Source organism: Centrocercus urophasianus, unplaced genomic scaffold, assembly GCF_019232065.1.
Source record: "Centrocercus urophasianus isolate 14NV4802_14NV808 unplaced genomic scaffold, USGS_Curo_1.0 seq_32, whole genome shotgun sequence".
Taxonomy (NCBI): domain Eukaryota; kingdom Metazoa; phylum Chordata; class Aves; order Galliformes; family Phasianidae; genus Centrocercus; species Centrocercus urophasianus.
In genome coordinates, this window is record NW_024884889.1 from 3,509,930 (window position 1) to 3,535,550 (window position 25,621).

Genomic DNA, 25,621 nt, shown 5'->3' on the forward strand with positions numbered 1-25,621 from the left:
TCTGCTGTGAGCAGGTAAAAGTTTAAAGTCAAACAATGAAATGTGTGTTTGATTGTGGGTGTGACGCATGAGGAAGGGGCTGAATTCAAATGTTGAATACAAAACTCCATTCTACACTAAAGAACAAGTCTAATTTTCTAGTACCATAAATGTGTTTCTACCCTTCTCTTTGAATTTACTGATAGGAGCATACTCCGGCAAGAAAAAAAATCCAGAGGCAACTTACCAGATTTTGAACTATAGTTATATACACACATACCCCCCCAACACACACATATATAGTGACTATAATGCATGAAGCATAATCTTTACAAATAATATATATCTGTGCACTGACATTCCACTTAGTTTTGCAACAATAATGTTGAAAAATTACTACACCTTGTTCAAATCAGTTGAGACTATTTAATGGAAGTACTTCTTTTTTCTCCCTTCTCAGTGGGCAGATTAATTAAAACCTGCATGAAATAGTGGTAATTTTGTTTCAAGTAGTGAAACATTTTAGTATTTTTCGGTTTTGCAACAGTCAGTCTGGAAGAAACGAAAGAAATTTAATAGGCAAGTTGCTTAGATATCCATTGCTACACATCTAAACCAGGAATTAAAAAATAAATAAATAAGTTACACATCTGGTTTCATTTTGTTATTCTCTGTAAGACACTGTCTTGTGCTGGAACTTTCATTTACTCTAAAGAAAGTTCTTCACAAAGACAGCTTGTTCTACTGCTTGCAGTTTTTTTACGTAAATTTAAACATTAAATATTGCTTCTGATACCTAATTGAAGGATAGAACATTTTTACTCCTACAGCTGTGTACAGATAACATCTTTTGAAGCTCAGGATGCCTTACGATGAAAATTACAGAACAGGACTGAGAGCCTGGTCCCTGCTATTTCTCTGAGGCAAGTTTAAGTACACTTGTATCATCCCTGACAGGTATTTTTTGAACTCTTGAAAATCTTCAATGAAGGAGGTATCAGAACTTTCCCTACACCGGCTTACGGATGTAGATACTTCTCCTTAATATGCATCCTAAATATTTTCCAACTACTTCATTTTATTTTTTGCCCAATATGCAAATCAGAGTCCTTAGACATTAGTAGCACATACACTTGAAGAGGCAAATACAAAGAGCTAATGTTTAAAGGCATTTACATACCTATCACTGCAGATAGGCACCTAGTAGCATGGTGAGATACATGGAGATGCTGAACAATTCAATTTCAATGGGAGGTGGCTGGATGCAACAGGTATCTTCCCCACTACAACATAGAAACAGGGAAGGGATTGAACCTCTGTATGGCCAAATGCACTTCTCAGTACTTCTTTTGGGTCCTAACAGACAGGTACTGTTATTTAATGTGACCTAAACCTCATGTCATCAAACATTAGCATACTGAAATTCACAGTGAACTAGGGAAATCCACAGAAGTGTTTAAATATTTTGGGAGCCCAGGATGTAGTAGTTAAAAACATTCTGTTCCTTGGGAGTCTCGCATCCTATCACAATTCCTTCTGGGACTCTCCCTATGAACTTAGAAGGATTTCGGTGCATACATGGATCACTATCTGTATTATCTAACATTAATTTAAAAAAAAAAAAAAAAAAAAAAAGAAAGAAAAAAGAGGTGTGTATCAACTACACAGTTCACTGAAAATGTTCCGTTATGGAAAGAAATGACTTGATATGATATGGTTAAGTTTTCAGAAAAAAAAAAAAAAAAGCATGCAAATTGTGAAGATAGCTTTATTAAATAAAAATACTTCACTGTCTCTGAAAAAGAAAGAAAAAATATTTTTCTTCCCAAAACCTGAAAACAAACTTACTTTACATCTAATATTAATGAGGTACTTGGAAACAAAGAAAAACAAATTTCTTGGAGGCCTTTAAAAGCAGAAACAACCATTTAACATAATCCGTTGAGTGAAAGTGATGTCACAGATTTCATTGTTGTTCTTCACAAAACTAAAAAGGCGTATCAGTGACTGTAAGTCCCACTGTCTACAGCTAGAGGAACATTCCATGACTGGTGTTTGTTCAAATCAGTAACCACTGTTTTCACTCCCTTCTGATTGTGTTTTGTACATATTTTTAAAAGGATCCCCGAAATATATTTGAGTGATACAGATCGGCTAGAAATATCCATTAAAAGTGTTTAACAGTGTTTGTTCAGAGTAGTTAAATGAACTTCAGAGCTCAGTCCAGCAGCCAGAATGATCAGGAACTGATCAGCAATCTTGTCTGAATCCTCAACAGGATGGTTTCCATATGGGTGAATTATCTGTCTTCTAGAAACTGTCATCATAAACAAAAATAATGACAGAGGGAAGAAAACCAGACTTAATAACCACATAGCAGTGGCTAAATTCAGCTTCTCACGTATTCCTCCTGTGGTAGCTCTAGTGGGGGTATCAGAATTCCTGTATAACAGCATGATCCAAATTCAGCTGCAATCAATGAAAGGTTTTCTGTTGTCTTAATATTGGATCGTCCCCAGGTATTTGTTCAAATTTGGGTAGACGTTGCTTGATAACACAGTGTTCTATCATTTCTTTTCAGTACTTGACAGATATTAAGATACAGTGGGGAGGAAAAAAAACCAACAACCCAATACAAAAAGGAGAAAAAAAAAAGAAGAAAAGCACTTTACTACATTTTTACATTTAGTAAATGGTACTTAAGCTCCATGGAGATGAATTTACCTTTAAAAGTTTACTGTTTTCATTATTTCATAGAAAAAATTGCTCTAATATACCATTTCCAACCATACAATTATTACAGAACATAAAGATTATGTGAAAGGGCTTGATCCTTTTCCCAGCTGAGATGGTAATCAGCCCCTTTTAAACTCCTATGGGAGAAGGGTCGGATGAGAATGTGCCGTGTTCCTAATTTCAAACATCCGTTGTGATAAAAGAGTCGATATTTTGGCATATACTTTGCCTTTGTAGTTTGAATTCTATCAATAACTATTCCTAGCCACAAGAGAAATATTTTTAGGCAATATATTTGTATAGCTTCACAAAAGTATGTCAGAGAGATGTGCGTGTGTTTGTGTGTGTGTGTATGTATGTATGCATATTTATGAGTTTGGGATGATGTTCTTAAAATACTTCACTTACATATATCTTACATTGCAAAATGTACAGACACTCAGTGTTCTTTTCAACAACATATATAGGTGAGCTTATAGAGCCTTATAAAAGGTTTTATGATTCCAAATTAAAAAGCATAGAAATACCATCAAAATAATGGAGAGTGAATTATACCTCTGATAGTACATAGCGCTCATTCTGGTAATATTGACAGCTGCATCTTTGGCATTGAAAATTCATTACAACTTTTAGACAAAATGTTGTTGTTGCTTACAGCTCTTTTTTTTTTTTTTTTTTTTTCTTTTTTTTTTTTAAACAAGAAAAACAGGATTGACCAAGATACGAATATTGGGGAAGTACTATTAAAGGTTTATTTTATATTTGTTTTTAGCAAGGATAGCTTAGGAACCCTGAATTACCTTCTCATTTTAGTGTATGGTGTAGACTGTATGAATCCATTTAAAAATCAACTAAGTTGTACCACATTTTTCTCAAAATTATATATAATATAATATATATATATTTTATATTTATTTAGAAGCTTTGAAATAGTACAGTAAACACTTTGCAACACGGTGTATAAACTACAGAATGTCTTCGATAATTTGGTGGGTCTTCAGATTAACAACATTGTTTGTGACCCACGGGTGAAAAGAACATGATCACAATCTCTCTTGTAAAGTTGGAATAGTTTGGGGAACACTTGATCACACAAAAATAATATAAAACAGTCAAGTTTAAAACAGTGATATTGCATTTATAATGCACATTTCTTTTATCTGTACGATTGGCTTCTTGTGGTGATTATAAACATCTAAAGGGCTCAGTGACATTTTGGAGAGAGAAAGATATATAGTGCTGTAAACAGGCACACACTGATCAGAGAGGCAAGATCAGTTGCCTCTGAAGTTTCTACAGTTCTACACATTTCAACTCATTTCTCAGGCCTGCTGAGAGCAATTAGGTCCTATTGTTGGCCATGATGTCTCCAACAGCACTCAAATCCTTCAGTTAGACAGAACTGGATGGCCAAGATAATGAAGTTGAAAGTTGATGCTTTTTGTTGGTCGACTTTTGTGCAAATCATGCTGCTTCAGGTAAGTCCTGTAGAAGTGACTAGCATATCCTTTTCCGTGCTGCAGGAAAGAAAAAAAGACACTTCTGAGAGAAAAAGGAAAAAATCAGTCCCCAACAGTTCTTAGGTTTAGAATTTCTTAAAGTGTAGAGAGATAATCAAAACTTGTCACAAACTGTTGCTTAAAATTCCCATTGTAGCAAACAGTTTAATGTCGATTCATTTTTTCACAGAAAAGTCTTTTTGAGGCTTGATAGTCTGAAAACCAAACTTCTCATGTTGCTTTATTATTCTGTCTAACACATCATGGCAAGTATTCCAGTGTGCCTCTATAGAAACAGTACAAGAACAAGGCAAATAGTCAGACTCGTAGGTTCAATATAACAGGAATTTCCAAGCCTATTTTTTCCTAGTTCGTCTTGTTATTTGAAGCAAGATCTAGAATCCCCCAGATTCAGAAGCTGGTTTTCCTTCCTTTCAAAGTGAACCATTATCCTCATCACCAAATGACCCTTTAGTCTGGTTTGACAGAGAGATGAAAAAATGGTACATTAGTGCTACAATTAAAATTTCAGCATTTACTGTTAGACTGGAAATTAACTCGTGTTACACAAATGAAAAAGGTCAATGCATTAGCAAACCCATATCCTAATCCACCAGCTGTGCTGGCTACATTATCTCAAGACACTGCTTATTTTAACTGTAATTGGGAGCAAAGGTAACAAATGATTTGTATAGCACTCAGAAAGACCCTGGGTTAAATTCTGATCTCAGTTGCACGCGAAGTTGAGACGAGGAACTGGCTCAGTTGCTGAAGCATTATTAGTACCATTATTAGTATAGCCTTCATTGTTGTTATTGTTCAGTAAAGCTGAAATGTTAAAATCAGCTTTTACCTTAGCTTCAAATCAACTAAATTCTCTACCTGAAATTCTGTGTATTCCTGTGGAGTGTTACAACTGAAATAAAAGGAAACGTAGCTTGAACTAAGCCATCCATATATGCATGCCTGCATGTAACAAACAGATCCAGTCTCCATTCCATTTAACAAATATACACATGAGCCATATTTATTACCTATAGATACACGGCACTAATAAACATATGAGGTTGATCACTGTATCACAATGACTTTACTTCACTCACAGAAAAAAGTCAACATGGGCACTGTTTGTTTGATCTAGCCTACCTATCCCATGGGATGCATACAGAAAAATGTTAACATTTATTTGTAAGCTACTTGTTCAATGCCAGATCTGTTATTAATACTAACATTAAAATACCTATTACAGTTTTGAAATTTCATTCTGTAGAAAATTAGCAGCAGAATGCAGAAGGATTTTTAAAAGCTCCAGGAAGAGTTTTTTGAATTGGTAGTTAAGATTAAGGAGATCAGAATCTTCATGATCTTTTGAGATAGTATAGGATCAGACCAATCAAATTTCTAGACAACTCTATAAGAATATATTTTAAATATAACAAGAAACAGTAATTCCAATAATAATAACAAGATCTATATTTGATCCTCGTTACTTTTTCCAGAAGTTCATTAATAATTTTAATGCTCTTGTAAATGCATAAGTACAGAGGTCTTGATTTGCTGCCTGCCATTGAGAAACTCATACTGCAGTACATACACAGGACTTTCATGAGACAAAACTATACAGACACGCAGCACTACTTTCTTTCTACTCCTGTCTAACAGTGCACTGGTGTTATTAGCCTGGCACTTGAGGCACACAACATTTGTTAAAGATATTCTTTCAGATAATACAGAATCCGAGCTGCTGCCTGTCTAATCTTTTGCCATGAAAATCTACTTTTTTTAATTATTATTTTAAACTTTTATCAATGTGCTTATATCAGGCCATTTTATAGTAATAACTAAATATTATGAGTCAGGGTGCAGAACACATGCAACTCTCTCCACCTACAAAAATCCTTGTCCCAAGTGCTCAGATATCCTCTGCCAACATACAAAATACTTTGGATTTCAAAAGTAGTTTTGTCCTCCAAGGTGTTTTTTTTTTTGCTTATTTGTCTGTTTTTTCACTCTGTATTTGCACAGAGATCTATGTGCAGGGAAATCTCTCCACGTCTGTACCAGTTTCCGTCTTTTTACAGATGGGGAATATAAGTCAGAGAGGTTAAATGGAAAGGAGGATGGAAGTACTTTAAAACAGGGCAATAAAAGTTCTGACAACTAATTCTGGTGCTGTGTGTGTGAGTGTGTGTCCATAAGTAAACTTCAAGTATAAACACTAAGCCTCTCTGTATCACAATTTCTCCATCTGTAAAATGGGAATAATATTGCTTACCTATCTCCTAGAGGTGCAGGAAGGTTTAAATCACTATTCTTTATAATCCACTTTGAGATCCAGAGATGGCAAATGCTACAGAAATGGAAGTATCAGAGTCAGTGTAAGAGCTGGAACAAGAACACCATAATTTCTGGTGCCTAATTCTCCTTCAAGATCTCAGCTCTCTCTTTCATCTTTATTTTATTTCCTGTTGCAAATTCTCAGACCAAGTGCATAGGGAAGCTTCAAGTCCGTGTGAGTATGGATGTTAGAAAGAGGGTTTTAATGATGAGCCATTTCCTAATACTTTTAATGTACTGTTTGTATATATGTATACATTCTCACAGGGGTTGAGGTGAACAGGATTATTAAATAATCACATGTATTCCAATTAAAATTCTTAGGATACATGATTTATGCTGTACTTACTATTGATTCTTCTCCAAGGACCTTAACTAAGGTTTTGAGCATTACAGTAAGAATGTTTAATGCATGAAATTTATACAGAATTTCAATAAAAACAGGAAATAAACACAGCAAAAATATATTAAGGTTCACTTATCCCACCATACTCATTAGCAAGCCTCCCATTCACAGTGATGAGCTAGTTTTCTGTAGGTTGATGAGAGAAGACATGAAAATAAATCAGTGGTAGGTGAACAGAAAAATGCTAACATAAGAAACAGAAAGTAGAAAATAAAATATGCCTTGATTATTCCTAGCTTATGAATCAGAAATGAACATAAAATACTGTAAAGCCCTTATAAATAAATCTTCATTCCACCCCATAGTGAATCATCCTATTGCATCCAAACGCTGTCAGACTATTACCTCACAGCCAGAACTAAAGCAATATATATTTCTTCTTCTGGCAAACCCTGGAAAGTATTGCATGTACTTGGAAGACCTTCAAACTCTCAGAATAAAAAGAATTCGCCTGCTTAGCATTGCTAGCTAATCTAACTAGCACAAGAGAGAAAACCCACTGCCTTCCTCCACTGCTGGCAATCAAAGCAGCAAAAGAACATGCATGCTGTACCTTTTATAATTATTGTCACCTTCTCTGTACTACATTTAGGAGCTCCAAAATGTCCCACAGCATTCTACCTGCTGTAACAGATTGACTGCAGACTTCGTCTAAGCGCCACCATTCTAGAGAACCCCTAGCTAGTAAGATCTCCAAAGAACATGGAATTCTGTGTGTGCTGCTGCAGTTAAAGAAATACTACCGATGACCCTGCACTTAAGAGAAAGAAGATACCATAACCTAAAAGTCTCCTCTCCATCAAAGAAAGCTCTGCAACAGGAGAATGGGGAAAATGTATGAACTCTCGTCTCTCTATTTCAGCTCCAAATTCTCTTTAGTCATTGCAAGTAATCTGTTGGTACTATTTATCTTCCCAAGTGCTTTCAGATAAGCTTCTATGCAAACATTCAATGCATGTTTCTTTATCTTCTTTAAAAAAAATAAAATAAAAATTCTTGTTTCATTTAACTCAGCCTCATTGAACAGAGATCATGCTTTCAGCAGCGGCAGAATGCAACCTGTCGGCTTCAGTGGAGCTCTAATTTAGTTATAAGCAAACAGATTTTAGGAAAGAGGTCAACAAGTGAGTGGGAATGCAGAGTAAACTATTACAGCTCCCTCATCCTTTGTAGTGGTGTATTCAGGTTAAGGTTGAGACACACAGCTGGGGGATGTAGGATGGGGAAGATTACTCTCCTACCACTCATATTCTGAGCATGAAAAAAGTATGCCAGTCATTGCAGGTCCCAATTCCGCATCTTTTGCAATCCATTGTGGTTTTTTGATTGTTTGTTTTGTGGTTTGGTTTTTTTTTTTTTTTTTAAAACAAACTATTATTCAAACAAGTATTTTAAAACATTGCTAATAAAATTTCATGAAAATTCTATTAGCAGCATTATAAGAGATGGACTTCTTCAATTCCATGGTACTTTGGTACACAAACAGGAAAATAATTTTATCATATCTATTCCTCGTTAATTGTTCTTTTAGTTGAATGAATCTTCACTTAACTGTGCTTCATACCTGTGTACCCCATACAGAACACTTGAATGAACTTGAACTCATGATCCAGACACCCACACTACTTTTTACCCATTTCAAACTGATCATATTCATTTAAGACAACGCAAGAGACAGTGATTACCAGCCAAGCCCAATTTGACAGCGGTGGACACTGCACTGACCATAACCTAGTGGACACAATGAATAATATCACCTTAGGGGAAACAATACTACTTAGGGAAAAAAAGGATTTTGCCCTTTGCCCTTAAGTACAAAAGCATCACTTTTCAAATTTGAACACAGTGCTGAGTTCCATATCGACAACTTGAACATTCTTCTTTGGAAAAAATTTTATTCTTTGATGCATATTGCCACTTTTGTTAGCTTAATTTTGAAATACGAAAGTGCATGCCTAATAGAAAACATGCGTTCTATTTTTAAGATCTCATTGATATTTTGTGCCTATGTGCTTCTGGAAGAGTGCTGATCCCACCAGGAGTTCACATTGAACGTGCTTCGGTAAATATTTTCATATGGCAATGATACAATTGTTGACACCTTGTGACAGCCATTGAAATCATAATTCCTTTGTGCTATTGAATGCTCTGAGATTTATATTCCACCTGGACTCAGCCGATTCTCTGAAAAAAGAATTACAGTTCTTAAGAACAGGTATTCAAGTCTCAATTCAAAGGATAGCCCTAAACATAGACAATTTCTACTTTTTCTTTATATGAAAGTTGAAGTCAGTTTAAGCACTGACCATAATCAGCACATGCTTTACATTAAACATGTGACTGACAAGGATTCTCTTTTGTATCAAGCAAGCTTTTTGACATCAGTTTTCTGTGGCAAATAATTCACTTGTATTTGGATTTCTGTGCTAAGTGCTGACAATTGTTTCAGTGCCAGGAACAGACCCGTGGCACAGTGTCTCGAAGTTGCCACTCTATCTCTGGTTGCTGTTATTTACTACAGAAACAATGCTTTTTAATTATTACAACACAGTATAAAAAGTGCCAAGGTTCACTCTATAATGTACCATAGAAATACCAAAATCAGTTTTCCCATGAGTAGAATAAGAACAGGAAAATATCTTCCTCCTTCTGTACTATTGCAACTGTATTATCTACCTGAATACACTAGGAATAATACATGGCATCGTTCTTCTAGTCAGAGAACCATGAAACATTTCATTTTGAAAGAGCTGTTATAATTAAGTACTGTATTAGTTCTGATTAAGTAACTCCTAAATTATCCTTTATATAAGTCATACATACTCCCTAAGAATATTGCCAATTTCTTCATCAAGAATTCATTCTAATTGCATGCATATTCTTGTAGCAAATCCACATTCTCCATATTCACATTCACTTTAAGCTAATAATTTTGGTACCACTCTTCATAATCCTAGTATTTGATTCCTTTCACTTTTGTAAGTATTCCTTATGTATTCATATGCAACTATCATTTCTTCTCAGATCTTCTTTACTTCCTTCGCTTAAAAAAAAAAATAAATAAAAAATAATAAAAAAAAATCAACATTTTATTGTGCTCTTCTGAAATCTATACTGTACATCTCTTTAAGCTGACAAGCCTGAAAGTGAACACGTCAGTTTGAGAGTTAAGCAATGCAGAATGAACTGAAGGTTAGCTACAATGTGACTTACAATTTTCAGTGCCCTGGGGAGAAAAGGGAGGATTTGAACAAGTCCTCCTAAATTGCCCTTAAGTGCCTAAGTTCCCCATAGATTCAAGAGCAAAGTAGACATACATATCCACACACACACATATATATATATATATGTATATATAAAGGTCACCATATGGTGGCCTTCAGAGGCATCTAAATTATTCACACTGACTCAAGCCTAAAATAATTCGATGTACTTCTTCTCACAATAGGCAACACGCATTACAGCATTACATCAGCATCACGCTGTGTATCCCTGTGCAATTTATCTTTGTCATTACGTTTTTTTCTACCATTCCTCTCTCCTGATGTCATTAGGATTTGGCAAGAATGATGTTTCCTCTCTTTTTGTGAGCATTTTCTTTTCTATTTCACTAAGCACAGTACTTCACACTGTCTTTTATGAGTAGCATAGATTCAGATTTCAGGGAGTTCTTCCCGGTTTGCCAAGATAATATATTTAAGTGTATGATATAAACTTCAAAAAGACACATTGGCACAGTTTCTATCTATAAACGAAATGTGCCCTTAACCATTCTTTCTCAAAATACCACTAGATTGGAATGATTTATGTCCCCATTATTAAAATTTCTCAGCCCTATCCTGTCATATATGGGAGCTATACACTGCGATTAAATTTATTCCGCCTTCAGGAATGGTTCCTGGCTGGTGTTCCAAATTGCACCATGCCCAGTTGCAAAGGCCAAAATGACACCACAGAGCATAAGGCATTATTGACCATAACATCCCAGTGTTAGAAAGGATCATGCTTAACTAATAAGAAAAAAGCCCTAGTGGACATAAAACATACTGCAAATATAAAGCATAAAACACTTTTTTTTGAGTAGAACAGGAAAAAAAAGTTGTCCCTGCATTCAGTTGCATTTCCTATCAGTACTCATAGCTATACACAGTTATATTCATTTGTCATCTAAATGCCAAATGAGAATAGATAGATCTCAAATTAAAGCAGAAATAGGAGACTAAGAAAGTAATAAAGCCATAGGATGTTATTCTGACATTAGATGAATCCACAGTATCATCATCTACAACACTGCTTATGAATAAAGACAGGCTGTGTTCAAGAAGTTTCAGACTAAATCCTTTTATGGTGCTGAGTGCAGCCATGAAGCTGGAAGTGAAAAGATAAAGTCAACGGACTTAACAGCAGTCTGTCATCCCCATAACTTCTTTGGTGAATCTAGTCTGCTTCCATTTTTTTCTAACCCACATGACTCCTGTAAAAACATCATGTAAAAGAGTATCATTTACACATAAGTGCATACAAGAAGCGTTTGTTTTACTCTTGCAATCCATACATGCACAAAATTTTCAGGTAGAATTTAGGAAGCAAGTTCAACAAGTCCACAGTATCTTCTTCAACTAATGAGGACAGTTACCCTACTAAAGCAAATGATTAAATTATCTTAGGTTGAATTTTCAGGGAAATCACACTGCTTATCATTCATGGTATTTAATTCTTCCAGATATTAGAAGTTAAAAATTATACTGTAATTGTCTTTATCTTCTATTTCCTGCCTTATAAAAAGGTACCAATATAATATAATTTCTCACTCTTCTGACTTCACTTACTGTGTTTCTAAAACAAATGAAATACACTGACAGATTTCCCAGCAGCAATCATCTTGCTGCTTACCTGGAAGTGTGGATTCTCAGTGTCTAGTGTACAAACTGTTTACAGGCTTGCTAGATAAATAGCAACACTGATCCCTACAGTGAGCTTGTTCAAAAGTGATAGATGTGGTTTCTTTTCTTACAGGCTATATGTTGCATTCTTTAAACAGCTTTTTCTATTCTCCCTCATTCTGTCAAGAAAAAATTAGGAAGGAAAGCACTCTAAAATTAAGGCAGTGGAAATGAAAGCAGAAAATCAGAGTCACTGTGTGCAGGGAAAGAGCGAGAAACAAGAATCATTTCCTCTGCCATGCAGCCCAAGTAGTTCCTAAGAGAGGCAAACAGAGAGGAAAACACTTCTTAGCGTGTAGACCCAAGATTAGTTACATTGAATGCTCCAGATCCTGACTGTCACATTAAGGTTTGTACACAAAAGAACAACATTTATTCATAACGAAGAGGGTTTGCTTATCAAAAATAAATAACTTCAGTGGCTTTGAAAATTTTAACAGAAAACACCTCATTGCTCTCCAGAGAAAGTCTTGTCCATAACTGACTAAGTTACTTCTGACATACAATTTACAATTGTAAGAGGAGAACTTAAAAAATGACTCCCAAAGTCATTTTTTTTTCTGCAATTCCTCCATATTCTACTGGTAGAAATGCAGAAAATAGCACTTAGTTATCATTACTTTTTTAAAAACTGACTAGAGATGGTATATCCAACAATCACAAGCACTCTCAAAACTGAGTAAGTATAGAACCAGGCTGAGACTGCTAGATTTGCAAGAGTTCTATGTGTTCCAGTCACACAGAAGAGAAGTGGCACACAGGGGCTTTTACAGCTATTGAAAGGGGGAAAAATGTTGAAATATGTACACATTAAGACAAACCAAAAGTTCAGTATTATTTCAGATAGAAGTTACTCATGTTCCCTTATTTTTTTCTGTTTATTTTTCTTTGTTACAGTTGCAAAGAGTACTACAGTCTTCCTAGATGAAAGATGCTATATAAACCAACTAACTGGTGAGTTTTTTCATAAGTCCTTTGAGTGACACAGGGTACAGTGAGTTCTTAGAACATGGTGGCATAACAGGATTCAAACAAACTGTATCAAAATATAACAGCTATCATCTGTGCTTTTAAATTAGAAGAATATTTCTTTTTTTTTTAATTATTTTTAAAAAGCATTTTTATATGTTTTATTGAGTTGAAGATGAGTTATGTTTGCATATTTATATATTCCTAATTTTGCTTTCTGAATTATCGGTTTCCTTTCTACTACTGCAGTAATATCCTGTAAGTGCTCTTCCCTTTGGGTGACAACTGCAAGAGGAACACATTCAGATGAAGAATGCAAACCAATCAGGAATGTAAGGCAGAAATACCTTTCAGAAGTTATGCAATGATCACTGAACAGTAAGGCATCCTTAGTGGTTTATTCAAAACCGTACCGACACTAATGAGTAAAAGCATCATAGTCTTGCTCTGCCTTGATCGAAGTTTAATTGTTTAATTATAATTACATATGTAACTTGTTAATTATTACTTTATTTATTTATCTAATAAGCTTTATTTATCTAATATAGCCATACCTGAACTGGCAACATTCTACATTTATTTTAAAATAAATTTTTTTAGCATTGCAGATACAGATTTATATCAGCATAAAATGAGAACACTCTAGTAGATTTTGCAGGAAGTATGTTTCTTAGCATTACACGTTGCCTTTTCATCTCAGCCTCCATTTTTGCTGAGCAATCCTGCATGTGCAGTACTATTCTCATTTGTGCAGAAATGAGAGTTGTACTCAAGAATTATATCTAAGATGTAACTTACTGGTACTAATTAGTTTGCTTTAACTTACGTGCACGTTTACTTAAAGTATGCGTGGAAATCTTAAATTGAGTTTAAAAAGTCTTAATGGCAGCAATAAGTATAAGCTTACAAGCTTACCTGATTGGTGTTAGAAATCAAGTTGACTAGTTTTAAACACATAAATGTAAACAAGGATAATATTTTTTACAAATGAATCAAGTGTTCCATTCAAAATAATTATTTACATCAGTGTAAATACAATGCTATAATTTCTATCACAGCTGTGGTAAAACCACGTAAATGATTTCCAGAAGTATGATGCAACTAAATATGACATAAAGAAAGTACTTGTTTTATGATACAGTTCTTACTCCATGATACTTAGCTCGCTTAATCTTGGAAACTTTTCTAAAATAGTAAAGACTTCATGCTTAATACATCTTTCATACATTTATGTTAAATAATAACAGAAAATTGTGTTACATTGCCCTGTCACACAGGAATACCCTTCGTAATCCCAAATACGTATCTCCACAGATATCCTTCGGTGTACATTTTTTTATTCTTTTGAAATATATTCAAAGACATAAACATTTTTCTCCTATTTGTTCTAATCCAATTCAGAGTGTTTACGTTAGCTCTGCGGTAGACTACTTGAAATAAATTGATGGTCCAGTTCTTAAACATTCAGCTCTGCAAAGACTTCTGAGAGCTTTTCAATTTTATTTGTAAAGCTGACCTGGGTATGTTGATTTGAGAAGATGCCAAACATTTCATAGAACCAGAACTTCGGACTACATCTACACTTTCATGTAAACAGATACTTGTGCTCATACCCAAGCCTGATTTCCCTGATCACACACAGATCTCCACTGTGCCTCTACTGCAGAATGAGGCAATGGCTACCCAGGCTAAGAAACAGAAGCACAGAGTGAGGAGAAACTGACAATTACATTTTTTGGGTGGTAAAAACAAAGTTAATGAAGTCGTTTGACATTATAAAGCTAGACTTATGTGCATCTATCAGAGGCGGTGAAAATGTTTACTATCCATGCCAAGCAATACAAAGTAGCCAAAGAAGGGAATTTCTCTCGTTCCACTTTACCTTGCTACCAGCTTTACCTGGCTACCAGCTGTCTGGGAAAGGGATCAGGTTTTATATTCTTTCTCTCTTTTACTATCAAAGCTAATATGGTGTTGGCAATAATTATCATGATAATGATAAGGTTTCGTCAGTGAAGATGCTTTTGTGTACGCAGAAAATACTGTAGAGTTAATTAGGGGGCTACTTAAAACACAACTGTTATTCTACAATATCTCCTTAGACACCGTTATCTTGTGCATTAAATAGCGCCTGTATGTATTTACTTAACTTGCTTCCACAGTAGATTAAGCTATGCCTAAGTAATTTTTAGAGCAAAATAATCATTCCCATACAGAAAATTAAGGTATTATGGCAGTATCTGGCTGTTTTCATATATCAGAAAGCAGAAGAAAAAAAAAAAAAATGTCAGTGCATTTAGGAAAATTCTAAGGCATTATTGAAGTATCTTAGAATGACACACAGTGATGGAGGAAAACAATGAAACAAAGCAGAAAAAGAATTTAAAAACTACCTCTTATCATCAGTTGTAGACCAGCCCTCTACTGGGATAGATCAGATGGTGCTACTCACACTGTAATCACTTTAGCACCTTGCCCAAAGTAGTAGGAATAGATCTGTCTGATAAGGCATTCACTGTGAAGAAGGTCTCTGCTAGAAAGCCTACAGTATCTGGTACATCAGAGTTGGAATTTGATGAGAGCTTTTGGTGACTATAGTGAAAATACTATAAATAAGCACTAGAACAACAACTATTGAGTGAAAAATTACACCAAAATGGTTGCTGTTAATTTTAAAATATATTTATATAAATCGTCCAAGAGCTACATTTTATTTTCCTTAACAGTGCTAGTTCACTTATTTAAATTTTCCTAGTCAAGTCCAGAATCTCTTGTACGTTTTACAATCATTCCAGTCATGAGAATTTCTTAAATGTTTGCAGAAAGTCATTGTTGAAATCACATGCATGAATAAGAAGAAAATAAGTCTAACTTATGCAGTGAGAAGATCATTGCAAGGTACGAGTATTCCGGAGTCACTCTGAGAAAATAATTTTGAAAAATCCTACAAATCATCGATCCTAATTGTATTCATGACAAACACACGTAAGAACTTGAAAAATAGATACTTCAAAATATGTTAGGTCTAAAGAGACTTACTTCCAGTGATTCTGTGGAAATGGGCATGTAAGTCCAATGGCTTACATCAGTAAGATGAAAATTTGGTAATGAGACAAAAAACACTCTTAAGTATGAGGATCTGTATCTATTTCTACTTTCATTTACTTTACAATACAGCTACTGCTGTTTTCTTTTATCCATGCAATGTACTAAGGCATGAAAAATCAAACAAGCAAACCTCTTGCTTGCCTTTTCCCTGTTATGAAGCCCTTTGTTTCTTTCTTTGACCCCCATAACCATGAGTTCGAGAATATTTCTGTTAAATGTGTATAATCTTATCAAACATATATTTCTTTATCAGTTCATGACCTGGTAGCCCTTCAGCTGTTTTGCTGACCTGATGGTCTCATTATTGCAAATAGCAAATGGAAGTGCCAGCTTAACTCCTGTTTTCTTTCATTCTCCTGTTTTATTCACATCCCTATCATTGTTTATCTAAATTAGCCCTATCTTTTGATATGGCTTTGCACATCAGCATTTTTTAGTATTTTTGCTCTTCTGCTATGTATTTTTACAGAATGAATAACCTGGCTAGAGTAACATAGCAAGATGCTTTGTGTAATGGTTTGATACTGTGGTAGTATATTTTCAATTCCATTCATTTTTACAACTTGACATTTCATTTCTTACTTGCTGGCTCTGCACATCGGGAGATGCTTTTCAGGGAATTGTTTCATGGTCTTTTTCTCAGGAAGAGTTCAAATTTCTCATGATAACTTACACTGTCTTCTTCATTTGTCTTTTCTAAGGCCTCCACGTTAAATGTACTCATCGGAACGCAGGGCAGGAATCACCACGAAGACGCTTACGAGAGCAGATACTCATGTAGCACAGTGAAAGCTCCACGTAGAGCCATCAGTTTACACACAAGCCTTTTGTGCTAATGGCACAGACTGAACTAAGTAAGCTCAGCTGTTCCACTGCTCTCATAATGCTGTGCAGCTTTGAACGCCAGAGCAAGCTAAGTCAGAAGCAGACTGGGTTTTCTGGATCACGCTTCAGCACACAACGTGGCCATGCGTGGTCTTACCAGGGACATGGCTGTCCTAAATTGTTTTATGTCATCTGCAAATGTAGTCTGTTACGGTATTTTTTTTTCCATATTTCCTCTTCTAGAAAGGCAATATTTTAAACTCCATGGATTTCCACGCGGCCACAGGGAGAGCTTTGCTTCTGCTAAAACGTGCCATTTATCCAAAAGACCTTTTCTGTCTCTTAGATGCACAGAATCTGATAATGCTTCCCCCCAACAACATTTGTTTACTTTAGTAGTTTCTACTACACAGAAACACGGCTAAAGACTTTTTTTGACAGTTCAAATATGTTGTATTGATTAAGTCTCTCCCACTCTGTCAAGATTCTAATAGATTGACAATCTTTCTGTGCTGTTTTCTTGGACAAATGCCAGTTACCTTATTTCTAAAACTCTGCGGTCACAATTTCATGCCTTATGCTAAAGTTTCTCCCTGGCTTCAAGTTTACAAAATTTTCTACTACATTTAAAAAAAAAAATGATAAACAGAACTTCTGATTTTCTACGATCACTTCCTTTTGCTAAGAATTGAAAATAAAGAACAGCTAATCCCATCTTCTTCCTATTTAATTTAGCCAATTTTTTAACAGCATCCTCTTTTATAAAGCAATCTTGCACATTTATTTCAAAAGGTTACCCAAAATGGGTAGCTTCTTATAAAAATACCTTCCTTCCTTCCTTCCTTTCCTTTCCTTCTTTCTTTCTTTCTTCCTTCCACCTTCCTCCTATAAAGACTAATTCAAAGAAACTGCTTAGCCCCTCTGCAATGTTCTTCTTACTAAATGCAGATTGGGATATCCTCCAGTTCTCTCTTGCACTTCCTATACTTGACTTCTTAAAAATTGTCTCTATTCATTTGCATTCCTTTGGGTATTTGCTCTAAAGGGTCACTCATCTTTCTTATTTTCCATCCTGAAGCCTACCTACTAGAATAGCTCCCTTTTTCTGACCATTTCACTTGACTCTGTTTGCTTTTTTTTTTTTTCCAGTTTAAATAGCTTTTGTATCCTGTAATACACTTTTTCTTCTTTGCTACTGTTTCCTTTTTCATACAGGCATTTTCTTACATGCTCTAACTTTTCATACAGCAATTTTGCTGAATATGAGGGTTCTGTTTCACACACATTAGTCATTTCTTTTTAAAAAAGTTGTCCAACTGACAAACTGTTTTTGATACTATCTTCTTTGCTACGAGACTGAATTCAAATTTTATTGCAGCTGCAATTGCTCAGTGGCTCAACTGCAATTCCTTCTAAAACCAACTTCCCGTTACACATTCCTCTTGCCTTATTCACTGAACGCAGTATTATAAACGGCTTGCTCACTGATACAACTGTTGGGCTCATTTTATTTTCTTTGCTCCTGTTATTTAGTATACAGTTTTAATCAAAAATTTTTCTAAAGAAAATATTCAGTAGGAGAAAATAAAACAAAGCATTACAAGGTTTTCTGGCAGTTTCTGCTTTGAGGGCTGTATTACCAAGATGTTATAGTCACAATATAATTGTGTATAATCAATAGATATCAAGATGTTATAATTGCAATATAATCAAGAGAGTAAGGCAAAGCAGACAACGATCACAAAAAGAGAATAAGTGGAAGAGCTTACCCATGGGTTGAGCTCACCAGAAGATACCAAAAGAGGGGATCTCCAGAAGAGATCCTTCCCCTCTGGTAGCCAGCTCTTAAATAGGTCCAGGAGGGGTGCAGCCTGGCTCCACCCCTTCCGGCAGCACAGGTGAATTGCCTTCACCTGTGCTCCTCTGGCTGACTCAAGGCTCACCTCAGGTGATCAATCAGAGGTTCAGGCCGTGACTCAGCAGTTCCCATACAAGGGCCAAAGAAGAAAAGCAAAATTAAATCTGGATTATCAGATGTAGATTATATCATTCATTTACACGGTTTACTTCCAACATTTTACCTCTATTTTTTTATGCCCCTCTATCAGATAAAGGTAAAACATGAATCAAGGTCTATATGTTACACATGCTTAATTCAACTACTTCTGTTAGCTGAACAAATTGAAATTCCTAAACTATAAATTAAATATATATACATCGTTATTCATTGATGTCACTGGATATAATCATCACTATAACACACATCGCATTGCATCAGAATTGTTATTGCTGTAAAATCTGAGCGTTTAAACTCCAGCAATAGATATGTAAGTAGTACTGCTAAATTACAGTTCAGTTCTGAAGAATATTTCTTAGATGTTAAGTGGTAGAAGACCATCTAGAGAAAGTCAGAGACGTGAGTCCTTGTATCATAGCACAGTGAAATTTCACATTGGTCTTTAGAGTACGACCAGATGACTGACACTTGAATGATTGAAATACCCACACAGAGCTAATTAAGAAGGAATGACTGAGTTGCTGGAGAAGGATCTGTAGCAAAGATCCTTCATACTCTAAAACTACCGGGGCAGCACCTTTCAGAAAAACTAAATGCTTTAGAAAAAATAAATATCATTCAGTGAGATTTTTTTTTCCGGATCTACAGTCCTTCTATTGCTTTGTTAGTATTGTAATGTTAATGTCTTTGGCTTGCTTGGATGAAATAAACATTTCATCCATCTCCTGAAGGCAAGGAGATCACAGTCTTTGATAAAATATAGAGAGCTACTGAATAGAATGAAAAGACTTAACAGACCAATGTATTGCTCAAGATTTCTACATCTAGCTCAGACTCCAAATGAGTTACAAATGTCTTTCTGAGATCTATCACACTCTTTCATGTCAGCAAATCACAGTCAAAAGTTGACTAAAGAGATTTTGGAACAAGACAAAGCATGGAAGAATACAGACAAACACCAATATTATGCCAGTTGAAAGATGATCAGATGATCAGAAGGCAAGCAACTTTTTCTTCTTTCTTCCAAACCCTTACTTCCAAACTATGTAAATCAGAGAATGGCACAGGTTGGAAGAGACCTTAAAGACTATCTAGTTCTAACCCCTCTGCTATGGGCTGGGTTGCCAGCTATTAGATCAGAGTCCCATCCAGCCTCGCCTTGAACACCTCCACGGATGGGGCATCCACAGCACCGTCTGAGCAATCTGTATCAGTGCCTCATCACTTTCTGAGTAAAGAATTTCTGCCTAATATCTTACTATATTTTTCCACCCTTGGAGTTAAAAGCTACTCCCCCTTATCAATATCAGATCATGCAAAAAGTCTTCTGCTTATAAGCTTCCTTCAAGTACTGGAACAATTACTTTAAAATAATTCTGAGGACACTGATCAAAAATAAAAAGAAGTTCCTGGGACAGTTGAAAAAAGAAATAAGCAACAACTTGACTTAATTTTCTTCTTTGAAAATGTCACCCCGGCAACATCTATATGTAAAAAATCTAATCATGAAGTAATTCAGGATCTGAAAACAAATTTGAGCATCTCCCTGACTGATCAGTTGATGCTTTTGATGTCGACAATCATGTCATACTAACAAGAATCAAGGTTTTGTCTTTTTTTAAAAAAAAACATTGAACAGCACATTCCTCAGTGGTGCCTCAATCCAAGGGAAGCCACTTTCCCCTACTGCTTCTATGATTGCATTGGTATTATTTTTACAGTGAATAGGAGAAAGAGCTAATTTTTATTCCCGCAAAGGGAACGCTTTCATACAGCCTTTCGAATAGTACTTACTCAAATATGGTGGTTTGTAAGGCGCTCGTGTATTAGACAGCAGTCCATCCAACTCCTTCCTCTCCAGAGTGTTGTGAAGAGACTTCTCTTTGCCGAAGGTGGAGAAGGACCTTTCTGCCCCCGGCTGGGCTTCTGGTGTTTCAAACACTTCAGTGTCTGGAACGGAGTCCATGCCAGGTACATGCAGATTGCTGCGGTAATCTGCAGCTTGGCGTCCGTCAGATGGGACAAAGGAAGGCATCCAGCACCGATCTGAGTGGCCCAGTGCTTTACATTCCTCTGTGCAATTGGAGAAGAGATCCATGCCTGAAAGCATGAGAAAAAATGAAACTACAGATACAAGCTTCAGCATCACGAACTGACAGCTGACAGATGTAAAAAAAAATTATGCTGAAAGGGATCTCATTAGAACTTCTACTACCTTCACCTCAAAAAATAAAATAGAACAAATCTGAACGTCCAGTCTTCAGCATTCAACACCATTTAATAAGAATAAATAAATGCTAGAACGTCACACACACAGATGTGTCACAAGAAGAAAGGTACTGATGGATCTGATCTATCTTGTAAAATAACTTGCAGAACTTTCTGCTTAGAACTCATTTCGTTGAAGATCAGTTCTACTTGCAGACAATGTCCGTGCTTCACCAGACATAAATACTTGTTTAAGAACAAGCGTTTAAGAGCAATTGAAGGAATTGTTTATGTACATAAACCTATCCTTGACCAAAGAAATTATATGACCTGATTGAGTAATCACAGATCTCGATTATGAAAATGAAGTATTAGTCTTATAAATTAATTATCTGTTAATACATGCATACAGACAGAACCTACTGCTATTAAAAGCAGATTTGCAGAGTTGGAATCCAGCCTGTAAGCAATTGAGATGGCTTACTAAATCAATCACTATGAGTTTTCACTGCTACAGCAGCTATCTTGTCATTCTTACTATCTTGTCATTCAAGTAAAGGGATGGAATCTTACGTTAAATTAGCAGTCTGAAGGTAGCTGTAGTGCAGTGCAACATAGCCATGGATACTACTGACAGAACAGTTAGTGCTTCCCTTATGTCAGAAAACACCTATCCCTGCCAACATAAAACTGTTTGCTTATAAATGCTTTAATGCCATTAAAATTTCATATGACAAGCAAATGCTTCCATTGACTACCTTAAGACGAGCAGTCCAAAAGAATATTTCGTGACAGTGATTCACTAAGCTGTTGGATTGTACTTGTTTTGAAAGGAACTGTGTAGGAAATCATAGGCATAAAGTAAAATAAGTATTAAGGTCTCCAAGTCATTGTTCAACATCACACAGAAAAGCAAAACAGTGAAGAAATGTCTCTTTCTTGAACTTAGAAAGATGTGTCTTAGAATGGGAGTACGTCAAGACTGAACTGAATTTGTTTTAAGTATCACATTTACAAGCATTTCATTAGAATTACAAAAAAAGACTCAACTTGGAGGAGAAACAGAAAAAAAAAAAAAAGCTTTAATAAGATTCGTGCACTGTAGCTCATTCACCAGACTACTCCAAAAAGAACTTGATTAGTTTGATCTCCCTTGCGAGGATTAGAGCATTAAGAATGCTACCACTGTTTTAAACTGTTGATTTGTTTTCTATTCGTAATACTATTGTGTTATCTCACAGTGAAGGAAACAAATTCTTCAGCAAGCAAGACCCCCTTTTTAGCCACCAACCAGCGCTTGAGAAATAAAATCTGTCTTCTAGACAGACTAAAGAAAAAAGAAAGAAGAGGAAAAAAGCTTTTTACCTCAGATTAAACTCACTGCACCAACTTCTTAATTTGAAATTAAGTGAAATACAATGTCAGGTCCTGTTTTGATTAGAAACTTGCACTGATAATTGGCACGCAGAAATCTGAAAATAGATTACTGATCAGTGAACTGCTGAAAAACGTAAACTTGAACTGCAGGTATGATTAAACAACCAGATGAAGATCATTATACAAGATGCAGAAACTGTATCGCTCTGCATTCTGTAATGGTAGTAGCTATCAAAGACTGAAAAGAAAGGTTTAGATGCACGCTTCCTGGGAAGAAATGTGTATATAACCACATCTCTAAAAGCACGTGTGTGTTCCTGAGTATCTTATGTACAGAAGCATACAGAGAAAGATTTTTATTCAAATACAAGAAAAGACTTTATATTTTAAAATACTTCAAAAAACAAACTTTTTTGCTGTTCAGAACATTTTAGCAACACTAACTATAGCTAACACTAAAATGGGTCTTCTGTTTTTTTCAGCCTACCTAGTAGTTACACATACACTAGAAATAGCTCTGGTTCTAAGAGAGAATTGATTACAATTACAATTTGCTAACAGTGTATCACTGACCGTACCCACTTTGAACGAGCAAGGGAAATACAGAAAAAAAGAATGGATGAATGCTAAATTACTTGCTTACGTCAGTGGGGGAGGAGATATTATGATAATACTGCCTTCAAGACATGTAGATAATTAGGGATAGAGCCATTTTTTTTCTCTTCTTGAGGTTTTACTTCTCCTGAAAAATTACCCTCCATTTCACTGTTTTGTTTTCATGCCAGTTGCTAAATAGCAAAAATCCTCAACCCGAATGTTACTTTTTAGTTCGCTTTTGAACCCTGTTTGTCTATGACAGTGCACAGCATAGTATTATATAACAGCTTATAAAAGAGATGTTATAGCCTCCATAAATCAGGATTTTGAATAAAGGAAGTAATGAATGTAGGGGATATAAAATGTAAGCTCAAAGTTCCCCTCTGCTGAAAGCAGATGAGAACTTTTAAAAGAAAATGTATGTATAACACTCCCCTCCCCTCCTCCCCCCCCCAAATTTCAATTTCCACTAATACAGAGCTAGAAAGTAAATATTTGATAACAAATGTTCAAAGACGACTGGGTTGAATATTGCACTTACTTGAATCAGTCACAACATTCCCTAAGAGGCTAATGGGTGCAGAACTAAGCAGTTAGTTTTGATTTTTTGAAAGAAAATAAATTCAAAATATCAGACTGATTCTGAAATCCCTCCACTGACTATGATATAGGTTATTCTTCCTCCACCTTCTTCCTGTGGGTCACAGTATAGAATTTTTTTTTTTTTTAATTAAAAAAACGTTTTTTAATAGGGTGGATGATGAGAGGGGAGGAAAAGCTGCTTGCTAAATTTGTAGAAGGAAGAATATAATGTGGTAAATTAATAAGACATACAGCATGGAACTCCCTTATACACCAAGAATCATATTTTTGATTCATAACAAAAAGGAATGTTCAGCAGTGTAATACTTCCACCTCATCTTTCTTACGTATCTACTTACATATACGTTGTGTGAATTGAACTAATCATCACTATTTTAAATCCACATTAAAGAAAAATGCTTCATATTTTTCACTTAGTTGCATTAGACTTTTATCTGCATTAGACGTTGCATGCAGATAAACTGAGATTTTAAAGGTGACTCCGCATTATGAATTTTAAATGTCCTTTGAAGATAAAAATAGATAGTATAGACTACTGAAGAGCTGAGAATTGATAAGCTTTGAGCTACTCCAAATACAGCATACATAAATATGAAAGCTCGTTGCAAAGGTGAACATTTATCTAGATAGGTAGGCAATACAAGCTTTTGCATAACATAACTTTGCAGATTTTGAAGCCAAACAAGCCTCTGCCCTTCCCTCAAGGGAAACTAAAAAGAAAGAAAGGAGTTAAATACTAAGATTTATATCTGCATCTGAATTTCCTGAGCTCAGGTGCTTTCAATCCGATATTTGGCAGCGTTGCTTTTCTAAAGCATATTCCCAATTTGCTTCCTTTTCATATTTCTAAAGAAGAAAAGCAAAATTTCTGTGTGCATGAATTCTAATTGATTTGAAAGATGATTTAAGATCAAAGTGTAAAGTAAGCCTACAACCACTTTTAAATAATTTATTTTTTCTTAATTTAAATAAAGGAGAAAAGCCACATACCAAGCCTTTAGAGAAATGAGTGAACACGTTCATATATACATTACTGAGTAACTGATATAATCAAAAGAAAAAAAAAAGAAAAAAATGTAAATTAAATGTTGACAAAATGTTTTTTGTAGTTTTGTTATTGAGAGGCTTTTCACAAAGTTTGTCTTTTTTTTTTTTTTCCCCAGCTCATAAATGTGTCTTTTCTGCAGAACTAAATGGCATTTGTTGCTTCTTCAGCTTTTTAAACGTTATTTGGGAGGTAGGTGTGATATAGGGAAACTCTTTGAAACTCCATTAGCAGATCAGATACCTGTTTGGTGGGATTATCACAGAGCAAGTTAGTAATTTATCAGTGAGTCATGTTTTCATGTCTGTAAATAAGGATAATTATTTTAACCTTCTTTGTGGAAGACTCTACTGAAGAAGCTGACTTCATGAAACACAGTTATTATCATTCTTACTTGTTAAGTAATTGGTGCTCTGCCTTGGATAAAAATGACTTCATCTGCATGAGAACATGAAAAAAAGACTTAAAGATCTTCGATAGTCAGCTCTTCCAAATCCCAACTTCAAAGCCCTGTCTGGACCATTGAGATGTGAATGTTACTAAGTATGAAACACAAAGAAAGAAGAAAAAAAGAAACGAAACAAAACAAAAAAAACCCCCTCACCTCAGTTCAAGTCAGAGCACTTTTCTAAGCCATCTTAATGTTTAATGTTTAACTCTCACTTTATCCAAGACAGACTGTTAGCCCAAGTGATCTTCAAAACAGGATTTACCTGTCACTCCGAACAGACTTCGAAGGAACGCTCGTCTTGTCTGTCCCTTTACCACCAAAATTCTCATTTAGACTTCTCAAGTTCTTGTCTCCATGAAAACTGAAATACCATAGCTATTCTACATCCTAGCTGTAATGCCTAGTAACCCTCTTGAGGTTTACTAAGTCTAGATAGAAAACGTGTGAGGTAAAGTTTCACTCTGTGTCCTTGCATTAGACCCCTAACAATTCCCTTCGTAAAGTTCAACAATAGAAATCTG

The 25,621-nt window shown here is 35.3% G+C and overlaps 1 protein-coding gene across 2 annotated transcripts in view; it reads right to left on the reverse strand.

Annotated features, from left to right (window-relative positions):
* Positions 1 to 1,179: 1,179 nt before the first annotated feature.
* Positions 1,180 to 25,621, reverse strand: part of PCDH10 (protocadherin 10) — a 32,952-nt gene continuing 8,510 nt past the window's right edge. Inside the window, exons 4-5 of one of the 2 annotated variants that reach the window (XM_042829778.1) lie at positions 20,614 to 20,919; positions 1,180 to 1,262 (exon numbers count right to left, since the gene is read on the reverse strand). In XM_042829778.1, coding sequence (XP_042685712.1) covers positions 1,180 to 1,262; positions 20,614 to 20,919 — 389 coding nt within the window. Of the gene's footprint in view, positions 1,263 to 3,796; positions 4,233 to 20,613; positions 20,920 to 25,621 lie in introns of those variants that run through there. The other variant, XM_042829779.1, reaches the window with a different exon arrangement.